We start from the raw sequence: 16,848 nt of genomic DNA on the forward strand, positions 1-16,848 counted from the left end.
TGAAGAGCTGCTGCCTGTGGGCAGCCCACGCCGGATCAGTTCAGCAAGGACTGCATCCCGTGGGAGGGACCCCACAGCACAGGGGACGAGAGTGACCAAGAAGGAGCGGCAGAGGAGAAGCGCTGCAGACTGACCACAACCCCCATTCCCCCGTTCCCCTGCGCCGCTCAGGGGGAGGAGGTGGAAGAGGGTGGGTGGGGGGGAAGGTGCTTTTGGTTTCTTTTCTTTGTTTCTCACTTCTCTAGCTTGTTAGTAATAGGTAATAAATCTTACTATCTCCCTATGCTGAGTCTGTTTTGCCCATCACGATAACTACTGTGCAATCTCCTCGTCCTTATCTCAACCCTTGAGCCCTTTTCATCATATTTTCTCCCTGTTCCTCTTTGAGGAGGGGGAGTGAGACAGCGGTTGTGGTGGAGCTCGGCCGCCCACCTGAGTAAAACCACCACACTCAGTTTAACCACTGGGCAAGGTCAGTGTAACTTAGCCCCACAGCTGAGTACATTTTCATCCGGGTGTTACTAGATGTACATTTCTCTGGTCTTGGGTTTCTGCAAACCTGGAAGGAGTCCCATCTGAGCAGAGCCGAGTCTTGCTCCAGTGGATTTCTTGATTTGTAGCATGTCATCAGGTGTGATCCAAACTGGGATTACACTCCTCATGCACAGATGTGTTAGAAGTAGATTTAGATGCTAACAGATTAATTTGTGAACCAGCAAGGATGTTACATAGGCAAGAATACAGAGAGTTCAGGATAAATTCATTTTTAAAAATGCAGCATTGCAAGTGAGATGCTCCTTGACAGCAGCACGGGCAGAGGTGGGTTAGCAGCACCAGCTGTGCTTCAAGGAGCCTGAGATGCTCTTTGCCTCTCAGACTTCACCAAGAATAAGGTTCACTGTTGTTTGAGCAGTTGCATGGATGAATCTTAAATGTGGTTCTCAGTAGGCTGAAGACACATTGAGGCGGTCATGGCTGGATGAATGTGAGTCAAATATTTATGTTATTAAGGCTCTATGGTATATCTTTGTGCTGTAGGAGTGAACCAAGTTGGGAAATGTTATTCTCATAGCAGAAAAGCTAAGAGGATTCATGATTCACCACTGATTTTGAGTGGCTCAGCACCAAGGAAGCTGACGGCTGAGCAGCTGGGTGCCTCACCAGCAGCCCTCTCCATACACATTGAGTCAATTGGTGCTGATCCTGACAAGACCATACCTGCCTCACCTGGTGGGTGAGACAGCACAGCCAGGCAGCAGCAACAGCCACAGCCCCATGGCTGAAACACAAAGAGTAAATATATTTTTATTGCCTCTCCCACCGGGGGATCCCCAAAGCACCATGAGCTCAAGTGTGTAGGATGTGTGCCTCCAAGTCTACCAAACACCTGTGTTATTTACACACAGATATGCTTCTTGCCAGACACACAGAGGATAAACAGCAGTAGGTACGATTTATGTGTTTTCCTACGTTACTACTCTCCAGACTTTATTCATTCCCAGCTGCAAGGTCACTTGAGCATATTTACAGTCCTCCTCACCATTCTCACCCCATCCTCCTCGTCAATCTTCTGCTTTTAACCCGTTCCTCTCGACACCTGGGTATTGTAAGCAAACTGCTAGCACGTTTTTATGAATGTGATAGATTTATTTAGGGGCCTTGAGATGTTGAATGCCAATTTTCGAAGACAAACTTTATACAACATCTTTAGCCATGCAAAATTAAAGTGTAAAGCGTTAGCTGATGTTCTTATGTGAATTACAGGTCGCCTCTGCAATCTTTATTTTTCCCTTGGGCTTAATGAGAAGCAGTTGTGACATGGTATTGTCTCGAATGCCAAAAATACAAAGTCCATGCAGAAGGACTGCTGCTATACAGGTTTTAAGGAAGTCTGATGCACAGATTTTACAGTCTCTGGTTCTCAGGACTTGTGCAGTATCTTGGAGCACCTTCCTGTGCATTTCTGGAGCCCCTCTGTTTCCACTGAACCAGGCACTGCAGTTTCTTCTTTCCTTCATGGAGTCTGAACCTGGACTTTTGGAAAAATAACAGGACCCATTTTGCATGCATCCATATCTTCACCGTCATGGTCAGGGTGTTTGTCAGCAGATTAAAGAAGGTGCCTCCCCAAACCAACGTTTTCCAAAGAAACTGTCATGAAATCTGAATTAAATTGGATTTACTTCCAAAACACTTGTTCAGAATAGGTTAGATGCTCTCAGCCCCGTCACTTTGTAGTAACATTTTCCAAAGCAAATAGTCCCTGGGAGACAGAAATGAATTCACAGGTGTCACCAGCAATAGGTGTAGGAATACTGCATTACAGACCACTGGCTTACTACAGCTGGTTCTGATGGTCTGAGATCCTGAAGTTTATGTTTCCTCTGAACTTTTCATTTAAAAGAATCATGTATTTTGAATGGCAAGACACTAGATTGCTTGCAAGGGCAACATTACATTTTCTAAGCATTTATTGGAATGCTCAAGTATCTCTTTACATCGTATTTCAACTGCTTGCAATATATTGATAGAAATGCTTGCTGCATGATGCATTCAAGCGTATTTTAAGTTGCTTACGGCATTCCATCTCTTTTTTTTGCTGGTGTCAATCTGTTAGTTAAACTAAACCAACTACTTCACAAAACAATTGTATTGTACGTGTATTCAGATACTGTTCTGAGAAGAAAAAGAGAACTGGGTAAAGGACGTGGGGCTTCACTCTTTTCAAAAATTTTTAAAGATGACAACATAATTACAATCCCAGTTACACTCTCCTTTCCTCTGACTCCATCTCTGGATTCGGCTGGGCCAGAGCCAGCTTACTCCCTTTGGAAACACTGCACCTCCTGGTTCATCCTTTTAATGAGCTGGTGAGCAGCACGCACTTCGGGGCTTTCTCAGGTCACCTAGCAAGCCCTCGAGCTTTGTACCCAGGCTTGCAGGTGCCCAGCTTTTCAGGCAACCTGTGTCCATCTCTTTGGCCTTTGGTAGGACTGTCAGATATGCCTTGCATTGCCACCTAGCCTCTCACATCGTCCCAGTCCTTGCAATGTCTGAACAGACATCTTAATTTCTAAGACAGAAATCACCAGCAGTGATGTGTTAATAGGCATACACCGGAAATTTTAAATGGAGGCAGACCTAGTTTCTGTGACTTCTGGGCATCAGTGCTGAAAATCAGCACCAGGATGGTTGTTTGCTGTGTTGGAAGTACTGAGGATTGCTTTAGCTCAAGGCAGTGCAGCACTAGAACAGTACACGTGCTGGACTTACAGAAATGTTCAAAAAGGTATTAGAGCTTGATATCATAAACCTAGACAGGACTTGAAACTTCATGTGCATGCACACCAGGATTTGCTGACAGCTAAACTGGTATACTTTGCTGCATAGTGCAAATCTTGGGGCTAACTGGCAAGACTGAAAAAAATAAAGGGATAGAAATGTACCTCTGTAGAAGTGAAAAGAAGTTCCAGAATTAACCCTCCCACTTAGGAGCTGATAGGGGAATCGGGATTACCAGAGCACCAAGCAAGAAAGGTTGCAGTCATACAGATCAAAACAGGACACGTTACTTGATTAGACAGACTTGGTAGCAAGTGGAAAATGAGATATGCTTGCCAATATAGATACACAGCAATAAAATATTCACAAAATTAATTTAGATTTCTTCCATGTTTTTTCAAAGGTGTTAAACTTTCTCAGCTCTGGCTTGTCAAAAACAATGAGTTGAGGAGGCTCAGCAGTGTCATAGGCTCATCCCTGGGTAAAAGGGTATCCTTGCCTTACCAGGAAAAAGGCAAGAGAGAAAAACATCACCATTCTTACTGGTCTCCTCCAGGGCTCTCTGCCACCATCTAAAGCTCATGTGCTCCATGGAACAGACATTGTCACCCCAATGCCTCTGCTGCTGCTGCCTTCAATGAAATATCAGCTCTTGAGAGGCAGGAAGGTGCCATTGCCAAATGTCAGCTTTAATGAAGAAGCAATGCAGCTGAGCGGTCTCAGGGCCTATTGTCCATTTCTCTTTCCTCCCGAGCAAAGCTGGTAGGAGATCAGGAAGAGCTGTAGCAGAGATAAGTGAAGAACAGCACATGACAAGCTGTGCAGGCACAAAGACGTGTACGTGTGCCTCGGGGACGTTGGAAGGAGCTATACAAAAGTCGATGCCTTTATCATCCATTAGAGCTTGTCTTGCATCTGTGCCAGACCATTTGCGATAGCAGCTAGTCCTGCTTTGGAAATCAGATTTAAATGATTGTAATGTCTTTAGTCAAACCTTAACGTTCACATCTCAAGAGCGAGGCTGCCTTCTGCTGCCTGCCCTTCTCTCTTTGCCGATGGGACTGCCCCTCCTTGCTGCCTTCCAGCTGCCTCCTCCTCCACACACCGAGTTCCTTTCCTCGGCAGGTCTTTAGCTTTGCATCGCCTGCAGCATGAAGGTGCCTCAAAACCTGTGCTCCTTTTTTTTCCTGCACCACAAACCTCTCTGAGGTATGGGCGTGGGTCCCCTCCCTCACAGGAGATAGGGAGTGGGGTGCAGGCTGTCTTCGGGAAGGCTGCTGATTTTAAAGAGAGGGAATGAAAACAGTTTGGAGCTGGTTCTTTCAGAAAGAGCTGGAGTCCTTCTGCCAGATCTCCACTCTGGCAGAGCACACTGCAGGGGTCCCCCAGCCCCAAGGAAATGGGTGAACCCTGAACAGATTTGAACACTTGGAGGAGGAACCAGTATCTCAGAAAGGGTGAGCATAGTTCCTGCTTGTCGAGAAAACATGGCCTGTAGTCAACAGCAGGTAACTTCTAGCAAAACATTAATGCTTTACAAAAAAATAAAAAATAAATTAAAAAAAAGAGGGACAAGAACCTTTGCCTTTCTCCCTCATTGCACTCATTTTCCCTTGCTCATTTTCCCTTGCTCCTGATGGAATATTTCCTTGTGCATCACATCATCTTTTTACTTGCCTTCAGTTGCTTCCTCAGAAACTTCATTTTGCCCACAAAAATACACAGAGAATGAACATACCGAAGTGAGGGCAAAGAGAATGTGACCATCATGCCCACAAACACGGAGATGGATGCTTGTAAATTGCAGATTTCAAAACTCACTTTTCATTTCAGAATGAGATCACATTTACTTATCATGATGCATTATATTCTGGGAATCATAGCCCTGCTTTTGGCTGAGAACGTAGCAGCAGCCATGAACTCCTACCTTGGCTTACTGCAGGGAAATCTTGCCAGTGACTATTTATCTTACCCACCACCACACAACTTCTTGAATCTCCCAACCAGCTTCCATCGGAGAGGTTTCTCCAGCTGGCCACTGACCAAGAGCAGGCACACACATCTGTCTGGCAGCTGCCTGTACTGCTCACATTTCTTCATCTGGCTTGCAGGGTTCTGCACCAGCACCATCAGGGAACCTAGGAAAAAGAGAGGAGAGGCTCAGCACATTTAAGAAAACCTTTTTCCCCCCTCTCATTTTATTTTGTTTCCTCTTGCATGTGTTTTCACCATTCTTGTTTCTTTCCTGGCATGAGAGCCAGCGAAGCAGAGATTGGATAACAATTGGTTGGGTTCTCAGCAGATATTTTGAAATCACTCACTCGGTCAGCTGTTGACCGCTGACCCGTGCTATTTCATGTACTGGATGGATGAGTTACCCTGTTTTCCAATCATTTCCAATCATGACTGTCTAATACCCTTAAGTGGTCATGGAAATGAAACTGTGAACATTAGCAGGATGTCATACTAGATGTTTCTCTCAAGCAGCAGTCTGCGTGGGCTGATTCTTTAATGCATTACTAATACATCGCTGCTGTTAGTGTGCTCCGTGGCATGTACCAGGTGGGATGCAAGCAACCCCCTGCAGTTGAGGGCTGCAGCAATAACAACGTAGGGAAGCCTTGCTGGTTGTGAACTCATTGATTTTACAGCATAAGCTGAGCTGGTTTCATGTAGGCAGAAAAAAAGCCAGCAAGAGGCTTTCTTTGCTGCAATATAGTGCAGGATTTTTCCAGGTAGAGAGTTTTGCTAAACTTGTGGTCAAAGGAAAATAAATCTGAAGCTTTGCAGTAAAATACCCATACTGTTCAAACTTGGAGTTTGCCTTCAACACTGTGCCTGCCCTAAGGCTTGAGCAGGTGCTGTCTGCATTGCTGGGCACATCCTTGTGTCCAGCTCTGCAGCTACTGCAGTCTCCATATGCTGAGATAAGTGATGATCCCAGGCTTCTGACATCTGAAGATACCTGGTGTAAGACTGAGAAATGTAGTCCTTAAAGTTCTTACTTTATATATCTTAAAGGTCCAAGGTAGCTGAGTTTAGCCTCACAGAGAAATTTATCCTAATAATTTGTTAATATACTGATCAAACTCCATCTTTAATAACTATTTAACCGCATCAGCTTGGACACCTTAAACTTTTTGGCCTGATTGCAGCTACAGAGAGCATGTGCCAAAACTTCTCCCCTGACTATTCAAAATTGCCTTCTACTTTGCAGCCTAAATGTATTCCTGGACAGTTTACATCCATTTGTTCAGGCGCCAAAATTCCCTTCCAGTTAAATAGCTCTTCCCCCTCTCTGGGATCCATTCTCTTGTGTTTATGCAGAGTAGTCATAATATTCTTCAGTGCACTAACACCGTAAGGCATGCAGATCTGTTCTCTAGGCAACAATACATAGGTTTTTTAGAGGTTTTCACCCTTTTTTGTTGTTGTTGTTTGTTCATTTCTATTGTTGTAATTAAGTACTTACTGGTTGCAAACTTCTTAGTCTTCAGAAGGAGCAAAAGACTGAAACAATGGACATTTATTAAGACATTATTAATAGACTTTATTGTATAAATTCCTTTTTTGTATGAATTTCCCTTGCTTCTGAATCTTGTTTGCACATCAGGACTGTGCTGTTTATCCTGAAAACGTTGGCTGGTGCACTCTCTGACTTGCCACTCACCAGCATATTGAGATTTGCTTCCTATTGCAGTAGCTCCAGAATCAAGCCAGAGGCATGCACTGCCCAAGTACAAAACCAGGCTGCTGTAGTCGCTTGATGTTTGGCAGGGATGTCAGGACAGCTTGATGAGGACTGGAACACAAAGAAAAATCACTTTATGCCACTCTTATTTCTTTGCCATCACTTCTGCAAACCTTTAGTAATGAAAGGGGAAGGAAAATTATTCTATAAAGACCACAGGGAGAGCCCAATGGTGACCTCCTTCTTTGCCTCTTACCTCTATTTATCCTACTAGATTTTCTTCTCAGTTTGATATAGACATCATTATTTTTGATCTTAGCTTTATGTAGTTCTATCTAGCTACTCATTGTCTGTCTGCTATTTGTTCTAGACATCCTTCTTCTGTATTAATTTTAAAGGTGTTTATCCTCAACCTCATAAAAACAGAGGCCTGGAGGAAAACTACTAAATCATCAAACCTGGTTCCTTTATCATAGGCAATTACAGAATCATGCAATACCCTTCCCGAAATGCCATGTTACATCTTAAAACAATCTTGCTCTAATGAAATGGCTGTTCCAAACATCAATCTTCTAACAATTAGAAATCCTCTAATTTGCAACCTACATTCACTTGTGGGCAGTTTATACTTACTATTTTAGTGTCAGCTTTTCTCTTTAACTTACATAGCTTTGGCCGCCCCTGAAGTTTACTACCCCGAAGTTTACTTTCCTCTACATGTGTAGGGAACAATCTTATTCCACTACCAACAAGAGCCTTTGTCTTATAGGGCTAAATATAGCAAATTCCCTTAATCCCCTTCTGAATAATAAACTCCTCCTATGCCCAGAAATCCTGCTAGCCCTGTCTGGCATCTTTTCCAGCTGAATTCATCTTTCTTGAACATTTGTGACCAGCAGTGCAGACCAGACCCCACCAGTGCAGTGCCAGATAGTTCCAGTGCTTCCATTTTGCTGAAAAGACTTTCCCTAGTACTACTAACACTTGCCATTGGTAGTATGCCAATGGTTGCCATTGTGTAAAAAGATAAAAAAAATGGGTGCATTTGACTGGTAGGTCATAGTCCTCCAATGACTGGTCAACATACTCATAGGTTTTCTCTTCTTCACCATTTATTCCAATAGTCTTCTGCACTGATGGTACCTCCCATAAGTAGGGTTTAATGCCAGAGCCCTACCCTTGCCAAATGAAAATATTAATGACTGATTCCCAGACTGATCCTTGAGATGCCATACATCCTCAAATCCATATATCCTCACAAAAGCTCAAGACTTTCCCTTGAAGCACAAAACATCAGCCCTCCAAAAGCAAGTCAGATAACCACCTTCAATTCTCATGCTAATCTCTGCCTTCTCCAGGTTAATAAATGTTTCTCTTTGACACAGTATCAAATGTTTTGTGAAGATCACATTACTTAGCTTTCTTTTATAACATCACGTCACTAAGTCTGGTGGAATTCAAGAAGTGTTTGGACAATGCTCTTAGGCACATGGTCTGGTTTTTGGGTGGTCCTGTGTGGAGCCAGAAGTTGGACTCGATGAGTCCAACTCCTTGTGGCTCCCTTTCAACTTGGGATATTCTATGATTCTGTGATTCTTTCTAGTTATCAGATAAATCCATCTTGATGTCACCTCACATTGTATTTATCTCCATGGCTTTAATTACTCTCTACTTCAATAATTGTTCAAAGACCTGAGATCAGACTAATGGATGAGTGTTTGCTCCAATTACTTTTCAATTCTCGATTTGATTTTTTTTCTAAAAATAAGGTAGCACGTATGCTGTTCCCAATTATCTCAACAATAAATTTGCTTTAAAAACTTGCTAGCAGCTCTGCAGTTCAATGTGTTGGATATTTCACTGTTTGGGATTGGATGGTCTATTCCTCTATCTTGAGCATTTTATAATCATCTTAGTTTTGCTATGGGCTTGGAGGCAGAAGTTTCCATTTCCAAATGCTTATGCCCATCAGCTGTAAGGGGATTGCCCTCCTGTTATCTTCCTCTTTACTCAAAAATGAGGCAAAGATTTAGTTCCTGGTTCCAACCTTAGTCCATTTCTGCTTTTCTTTTTATGTCTGTGTTCACATAATTTAAGACTATTTTATTTTTTGTTTCAATTTCTCTTGAAAGATTTAGTACAGCTTATTTGTGGCAAACTATCTTTTAGGCTTTCATTATCTAACCTCCAAAAATGCTAACTGGTCACTTTTCCATGCGTAGTGAGCATAGAAGGAAATAGAGTATTCTAATAATTTGGGTAGAGATAAAAGTACTCCTGAAACTTTGTTCATCTCAAGATACTTTAGAAATTCTTGGCTGAATGAAATTCAAGACATTCCCCACAATTAAGTATGGACCTCTTCAGTCTGGTTAACTTTTTAGCCAGTTCCTATCAAAGTTTGTCCCTCTGAAATATGCATTTTTTAAAACATAGTTTCAGAAATATTTTTATTCGTGTTATCATTTTATTTAAATTGAACTCCTGATCACTGAGAGCTAGATTGCTTTCAGTTTTTCCTCCTCTTTACCAAAACCAAGTTTAAAATAACTAAACTACTTGTATCAGTAACTTGTGAAGAAGCATCAGTTGTATAAATATCAAGGGATGTCTAGCCTATGCCATTCATAATAGCACCTATTCTCCAGTCTGTCTGCCATAGCCCACACTGTTTTTATATTGAGTTGATTCATTTATTAAATCTAGCACAAGTCAGTATGCTTTGGTTTGACATGATTTGGCTAAAGACCAGGTTCTACAAAGAGAAGTTAACATTAAATTAGAAAGCTGTAACACTTCACTGTGACAGTGTTCAAAATAAACACTTTTAATAGTAAATTTTCTTACCAAGTAAAGCCAAACCAAAAGTGCATGACAGCTGTGATCTAACAAAAATAAATAAATAATAAATTAAAAAGTAGAGAAAAAGAAAGAAGCAATGCAAACAACTGGTTCCTTTATTAGATATACTTTTCTTTTTTTAGGAGACTAGCACGCAAGAAATGGGGCTTTTGGATGCCCCCACGTCATCAGCGAACCTGGCTTCATGACAGCTGACTGCCAGGCTATGACCCTCTCTGATCACACACATTTGCAAAGAACCTTTTTCATTCCCATGATCTCTCTAGGTGTGAACCTTCAGTGGACACACTGAGCTCATAATACATACCTCCTGTGCCGTAAAGACATGTTAGAAAAACTCTGGTGGGCTATGACACAGTCTTCATGTTATTTTAGACACTTTAAATGGAAAAATCAGAAAAAGTCATTACTAGATCTTGGGGCCAGTGCACACCACAGAGGGTGACACAGCATAAATGTAACTTTTGACATGTACCTTCCTATGGGCTTCTAGCCTTCTAGGTATACCACCATACCTGGTGGTATCTGTATCATATACCTGGTGGTATCTGTATTCCATAACTGCTTCACTGTAAAGAAATATTTTTATAATTTCTCTTATATAACTTCAGTTTAACCATTTTTCATCAGTTAGTCATCTACCTCTGCTATAGCTGTTAGCAATCCGTTGTCATGACATTTCTAGGGAATTTTTGCCTACATGGTGACTAGGCCCATATCCATTAATAGTCCCCAGTTTCCATTTATTTTCTAGACAAGATATTATAAATATGAATTATATGTGTCTGTGGTTGGAACACCAGAATCATGGTCTTTCACATGGAGTCATTGGGATACTCCTTGTGAGTCACCTGCCATACGCTCATAAAAACCTGAGATATTCTTATATTATCTTTATGCTTAAGCTAAGATAGCTGTTGTACTAACTAAATTATTCATAGATCTGCATTAATCTCAAAGCTTAATTATCATGGCTAATGATCAGAACTTGGAAGTTAAATGCTCCCATGATGATACCACCCCTCACAGAATTTCTGTCTCTGTAATATCAAAGAAATCTCTATCCATACATGAATCCAGTACTCAAGGTCTGAAACAGCCCCCCTTAGTACAGTAAAATTTCTTACAGTTCATCCCCTATGTGTTCCTAACTGAAGTAGATTGCACTGTTTCTTTGCCATTCCTTCTTACATATTGACAGTTTAACACATTCTTCACATATAACATTACTCCATTTTTTCCACTTTTCTGAACAACTCATTCTCTTTAGTGCCTGTTGTTGGGAATGGCTGTTGGTCAACCATATTTCAGTTATCCAGTGTCACATCTTGCAACAGCTGATCAAATTCTTCCATTTTGTTGTATAAGTGCATTCAGTGGGCATCAAAAAAAGCCAGTGATCTCTTTGTCAACCCAGCTAGGCTATGGTGAGTCTTCTCTCCTTGACTGTAGCGTCTAATTCACTACTGCTTTCCACAACATCATTTTCTTTCTCTTTGCTGTCCAGTCACTTAATATTTGGTGTTCTTTTTTCCTTCTTCTATATATTCAAATCAGTGTGGAAAATATACATATTGCTTGATCTTCCTATCAGATTTGTCATCAAGAAGTCAGTGTCCTAATAAGTTAGGTGGCCATAATTTGTGTTGTCTTTTATATTATCACAGGGATTTAAATCCTTTTTCTTACCTTTAACATTGTCTGCAAATGATCTTAATCCAGTGGAGAGATTCAGGCTTGTCTACATTAGCAAGTAAGATGATGCAAAATGAAAGAATCAATGGATTAAAACAATTAGAGCTAAAGCTTTGTTATAATTGGTTCTAGGATTTTACTTCAGATTAGAATTAGTCTGGTCTCCTGGACCAAAAGTCCACATTATATATGTTCAATTTATTGAAGTTTAATGGGCAATTGTTTTTGTAAATACCATTTATAAAATTAAAAAAAAAAAAAAAAGAATCTCTCTGTTTTTGGAACCATGGAGGCTATTGCATAGGTGGGTATGGAAAGAAAATAGTTGGTCAATGTAATTCCAATTCCAGTTTTTTTTGATTATTTTATCAGGAAATCTACCATCGTACTCTACATACGAGCAAATTGGGTAGGTTATCAGGAAAAGAATGAAGATGAGAGAGGAGTCTGCCAGCAGGAATCTCTTAGCAGTGGTTTCCTGTATAACAGTCAGCTTTTTTATAAATATAACCTCATTCCATGCAATAATGTAATATTAATGTCACCATCTTTGGCACAAACATGGGATCGTGAAACACTTTCTTGCTAATTACCATTTGAACTAACGCACAGAGCACAGGCTGTGATAATATTAGCTTGGTCAGAATCACAAGCATGTCAGAGCCAGCTGACATGTGCCACGTCAGTGTCAGACCCCGTTTAGGGTCTGTTTCCAGTCTCTGAAAGTGTCATATCTGCATCTTTACATCCCAGGAGGCAAAATCCCGGACTCTCCCTCTTAAAATGAATGATTTCTCTTGTCACTCAGAGCCCTAAAGGAAAACCATGTTGCAGCTCCTGTTCATACGGGAAAAAAGATTTTACAGAGAGAAGTAAATACATATCGGACAGGTTTGAGTAGAATTTAGAAATTATTTTTTAAAAACTTGAAAAGTTTCACCCACCTCCAATATGTAGGTGAAAAAAATTGTTAGCCCACTTCTTGTAAGAAAATTAGAGAAGGGACTGGAGAAAGTCCAGGGTCATCATTACAAAGGCACCATCCCTGCAAAAAGCTTTCTCAAGCAAACAAAGGGAAAACAACATCGATATCATTCTCGTAAGTTTTACAATTGCCCAAATAGCTCTGAACAGTGTCAGTGACACTAATCAGTCTCTGTTATCAATTTCCCCCGGCTGCTTCTTATACAAGCTCTGATTAGCTACAGAGCTACTGGAGCGGTCTGTCGGCCGGCTCAGGAAGCCAATGCTAATTCGGTGCATTCAGCTCGCACACAGAAGTCTGTCTTCAACTAACATAGATTTAACTATTTAACTTTTTCCTTACTTGAATCAAATCATCTGCAAGAACCAATGATTTAAGTCTTTTCATTCAATAGGTGAGCTTTCCAAATCTGAAAGTTTCTGAATTTATTAGAAGTGGATAAAAGTATAACTGTAGCAGTGTATCCTCTCATATTTTTCATATTTCTATTTCAGTCACATTGCCATTAGTGACAGTGGAAGTTTAGACAAAGATACGGGACCCATGTCTGTGTTATAAAATCATCTGTTAGCAGTTTCACTGCAATTGCAACTTAAAGTGGCTTCCATTTTTTAAATTTTTAGAAAACTGAAAGTAATTTCCTTCTAGAGAAAATCTCCTAATCCTCTTTAGAAGGATTAAAATGTAAAAAATTTCTTGCAATACAAAGTAGATCTGTAGGTGGATTTTATACCTGTCTTTTCAGCCTTGTAGCTGATAAATGAATCATTACCTGTTTCATACTATTGAGCAAGTATGCATTCTTAAAGGCATTCAGAGCAAAATGTTCCCTCAGCAACTGAAGACTTGAGGTTGACTAATCCTACTTATGTTAACCTTTCCAGGTGAGGTATGATTCCTGTGTCTGAAGTGTTGACCAAGCAGCTATCTAGCAGAAGGCATCAGTATAGGCAGAGGAGATAATAATATCCCCTCTTCGATGTCTGCCTTCATGCAAAGAGAACCAGTCTGACCACCATAATGGTTGGACTTTGTGCCCTATTACCAAGAGAAGTCCAACAGCAGCCAACAGAATAACTCCGGGAAGTTCAGGGACTACATCTACATGTCCAGGTACCAAATTCAGGAAAGATGAGTTTATCGGAAATCTGAGGAAATCAGCTGGGAAGCTGTGTACTGAATTCCTGAGATTGGGGTCTATATTTTTGATTGCCTGGGTGGAAAAGAACAAACTTTAATAATTTTTAGGAAGTACTGGGGACATATGTCTAATGTGGTATGTAATAAAAGAAAAACACAGATGTCAGTATATCTTAATTATTCTTATGCACTTAACAGAAAAAAAATCTAAACTTTCACTAAGCTTTGTCACATTTTGAGGTAAAAGTAAACTACTTTTGGTAGTTGCTACTTTATAGCAAACATTTGTCACAGTCACCTGGGTAAAAGCGGACATTTTTATGAACACCAGAAGTATAAACATTTTATCATAATAATTATAGAACAGTTGGGTTGGGACCTTAAAGTTCCAACCCCCTGCCATGGGCAGGGACACCTCCCACCAGACCAGGCTGCCCAAAGCCCCATCCAGCCTGGCCTTGAACACCTCCAGGGATGGGGCAGCCACAGCTTCTCTGGGCAGCCTGTGCCAGGGCATCACCATCGTCCTAACAGTGAAGAATTTCCTCCTAACATCTAATCTAAATTTCCCCTTTTAGTTTAAAACCATTCCCTCTTGTCCTATCATTATCTGCCTGAGCAAAAACTTGCTCTCCATCTTATTTATAAGCCCCCTTTAAGTACTGAAAAGCTGCAATGAGGTCTCAAGGATGCCTTCTCTTCTTCAGGCTGCACATCCCCAGCTCTCTCAGCCTTTCTTATGTATCATTTCAAAGAAGTACCTCACAACTGAGGGCAATGCTTATGTGTTGACTGCAAGAAATCATCTTTTGGAAGTTTGTGTAACCAGTTCAAGAAAGAAAATTATTGTACAGTTTATCTCAAAAAGCTTTGGAAGGTCTTTTGAAATTGCATTAATGAGTTCAGGCAAGGCAAAAGGCAACTTACAGTTTGTCTAACCTGCATATGCTGAGTAAATCAGTCCTTATCTAATTGTCCTTGCTTCTATGCTTAATTGTCCTTGAAAGTATTATAAGGTGTTACATTTTCTGCTCAGAAAGAATTTATCAGGTATACTAGGTGCAGGTCTACATCAGATGCTTTCCACAGATGTGTTTTTGAGGCTTTTTCTACAGCAATCGGGTAGCTATAGAAAGGAAAATATCATTCTTGAGCCCTGTTTTCACATCTGTGCAGGTGACTGAGCACTGGCACAGGCTGCCCAGAGAGGCTGTGGGGTCTCCTTGGAGACCTTCAGAAGCCACCTGGACGTGGCCCTGGGCAGCCTGCTCTGGGTGTCCCTGCTTGGGCAGGGGTGGGAGCAGCCGGCCTCCAGAGGGCCCTGCCCGCCTCAGCAGTGCTGTGATTCTGTGTGATTCTGTGTTACAGTATTTCATCACATCGATTCAGTGCAGGTGTATTTTTTCTTTGTGGGCATTAAAGGTGTGTAAAATGCCAGTGGTTATGCTTGTCCAGAAAAGACAAGAAATTGTTGCAGTTCCCAAACAAAAAGCAGCCATTGGTTGCACAAGCTACTCGTGTCTGACCCACAGTTTTCAGACTGAGGGAGAGTTCATCAAATATTTAAAAGGCTGAAGGCTGCACAATGTGTTCTTTTCCATCAGCACATATACCTGCAAGTATGTTCTATGTGCACAAATATATGTGTGTGTGTGCAATATATGTACCAGTATAATGTTAAGAGTTATAAATGTTTTAGTGGGTGACATTGGTAGTTGGGTGATGGTTGAACCAGATTATCTTGAAGGTCTTTTCCAACCTTAATGATTCTAAGATTGTTTAGGATCCAGTGAATCTCATCAACCATGCTAAGGGAGTTGGGCTCTATGAACCTTGTGGGTCCCTTCCAGCTCGGGATATTCCATGGTATTCCAAGGAAGGGGGGCATATCAGAGCACTATTCAAACACATTGCTGTGTTAGGAAATTTGCTGCAAGTTCCCATCTGCTCTGCCCTGTGTTATGGACCCCTTTTAGTGGTCACCCAGGCTGATGAAGGAGCACTCAAACACCCATCCTTTGCCTCTGTCCCCACCACAGCACAGCTGACCCCACCAGGAGTGGCTGGCAGTCGATGTCAGCTAGCTCTCCATAAGGGTAGAGGCTTTCCATACTTTTTATCAGTGTTAAAAGGATCGGGACTTTTTCATGTTCAAGATGTCATGCATTGATTCCTCAGGTAAACCAGCTCAGAAGTTCGCAGCAATGTTGACAGCTTATTTTTCCTTGCAGACCAATGTCATAACTTGTGTTTTTGAGGAGTACAAACCTTATGCATAAAACATATTTCAGTTAAAGGGGTACTGCCAACTTACATAGAAAAAAAAATCCTTGCTATTACCTATGTGTGTTGCAAGCAATTAGATGATCAAGATGAACAAGAGATATGCTTTTTTCTCTGTTTTTTTCTCGTTTGTTTGCCCAACCATTTGATGGTAATCCAATGTTTCCTTTGAATATCCACCTTAATAATCATTTTTCCCTTTTATTTTGTAGGATCCCTTCATATTACAATAAAGAAATCAGTCTCACTGTGAAAATGTGATTGTACTGGTACAAAACTGTCTAGGAATTCATGATGTAACATTTAAAAAAATAAATAAGCAAGGTGCCAAGTTGATGTTGTGTCTTAGGTTTTTGTGTTAAATAGTTAATCACAGCACATTATTGTGTGATTTGTTTTTAAGTAAACTAGCTTTGAAGCTCAGCATGAAAAGGCATGTTGCTTTAATGATAACTGTGTAGGTTCTCGTCAAAATGAAAGTTTGGTCTCATTATCCCATTGTTCTCCTTTTCTTTTTTCTCCAAGCTGCCTGTCTCGTCCTGGGTTGTATGATTTTTCCTGATGGCTGGGATTCAGATGAGGTAAAACGGATGTGTGGTGAAAAGACAGACAAGTACACGCTGGGGGCTTGTTCAGTCCGCTGGGCATATATCCTGGCTATTATTGGAATCTTGGATGCCCTGATCCTCTCATTTCTGGCATTTGTGCTTGGCAACAGACAAGACAGCTTGCTAGCAGAGGAGCTCAAGTTGGAAAACAAAGGTAGGACTGCTTTAGAAACACTATCGTTGGGTGGCCTTGAGGCAATTGCTTAAAAACAACTATCTGTTTCATTTTGTTCTATATGTAAAAGTTAACATACTGGCTTACTTCCTAAGTTGCTGGGGAAGAGGAAATACAAAGAGCAGTG

General features: G+C 41.0%; 2 protein-coding genes across 5 annotated transcripts in view; one reads left to right on the forward strand and one right to left on the reverse strand.

Moving 5' to 3' along the window:
* The window catches only part of LHFPL3 (LHFPL tetraspan subfamily member 3), a 263,261-nt gene that overhangs the window by 166,461 nt on the left and 79,952 nt on the right, over nucleotides 1-16,848 (forward strand). For all 3 annotated transcript variants that reach the window (XM_048068469.2, XM_048068468.2, XM_048068467.2), the window contains exon 2: nucleotides 16,464-16,700. In XM_048068469.2, the coding sequence (XP_047924426.1) occupies nucleotides 16,464-16,700 (237 nt within the window). The remainder of the gene's footprint in view (nucleotides 1-16,463; nucleotides 16,701-16,848) is intronic.
* LOC125183312 (protein ALEX-like) overlaps nucleotides 1,124-16,848 on the reverse strand; it is a 150,112-nt gene continuing 134,387 nt past the window's right edge. For both annotated transcript variants that reach the window (XR_010827717.1, XR_010827674.1), the window contains 2 exons: nucleotides 6,953-7,084; nucleotides 1,124-5,420 (listed from right to left, as the gene is read on the reverse strand). The gene's annotated coding sequence lies outside the window, so the exon portion shown is untranslated. The remainder of the gene's footprint in view (nucleotides 5,421-6,952; nucleotides 7,085-16,848) is intronic.

This window comes from Anser cygnoides, chromosome 1 (genome assembly GCF_040182565.1).
Source record: "Anser cygnoides isolate HZ-2024a breed goose chromosome 1, Taihu_goose_T2T_genome, whole genome shotgun sequence".
Taxonomy (NCBI): Eukaryota; Metazoa; Chordata; class Aves; order Anseriformes; family Anatidae; genus Anser; species Anser cygnoides.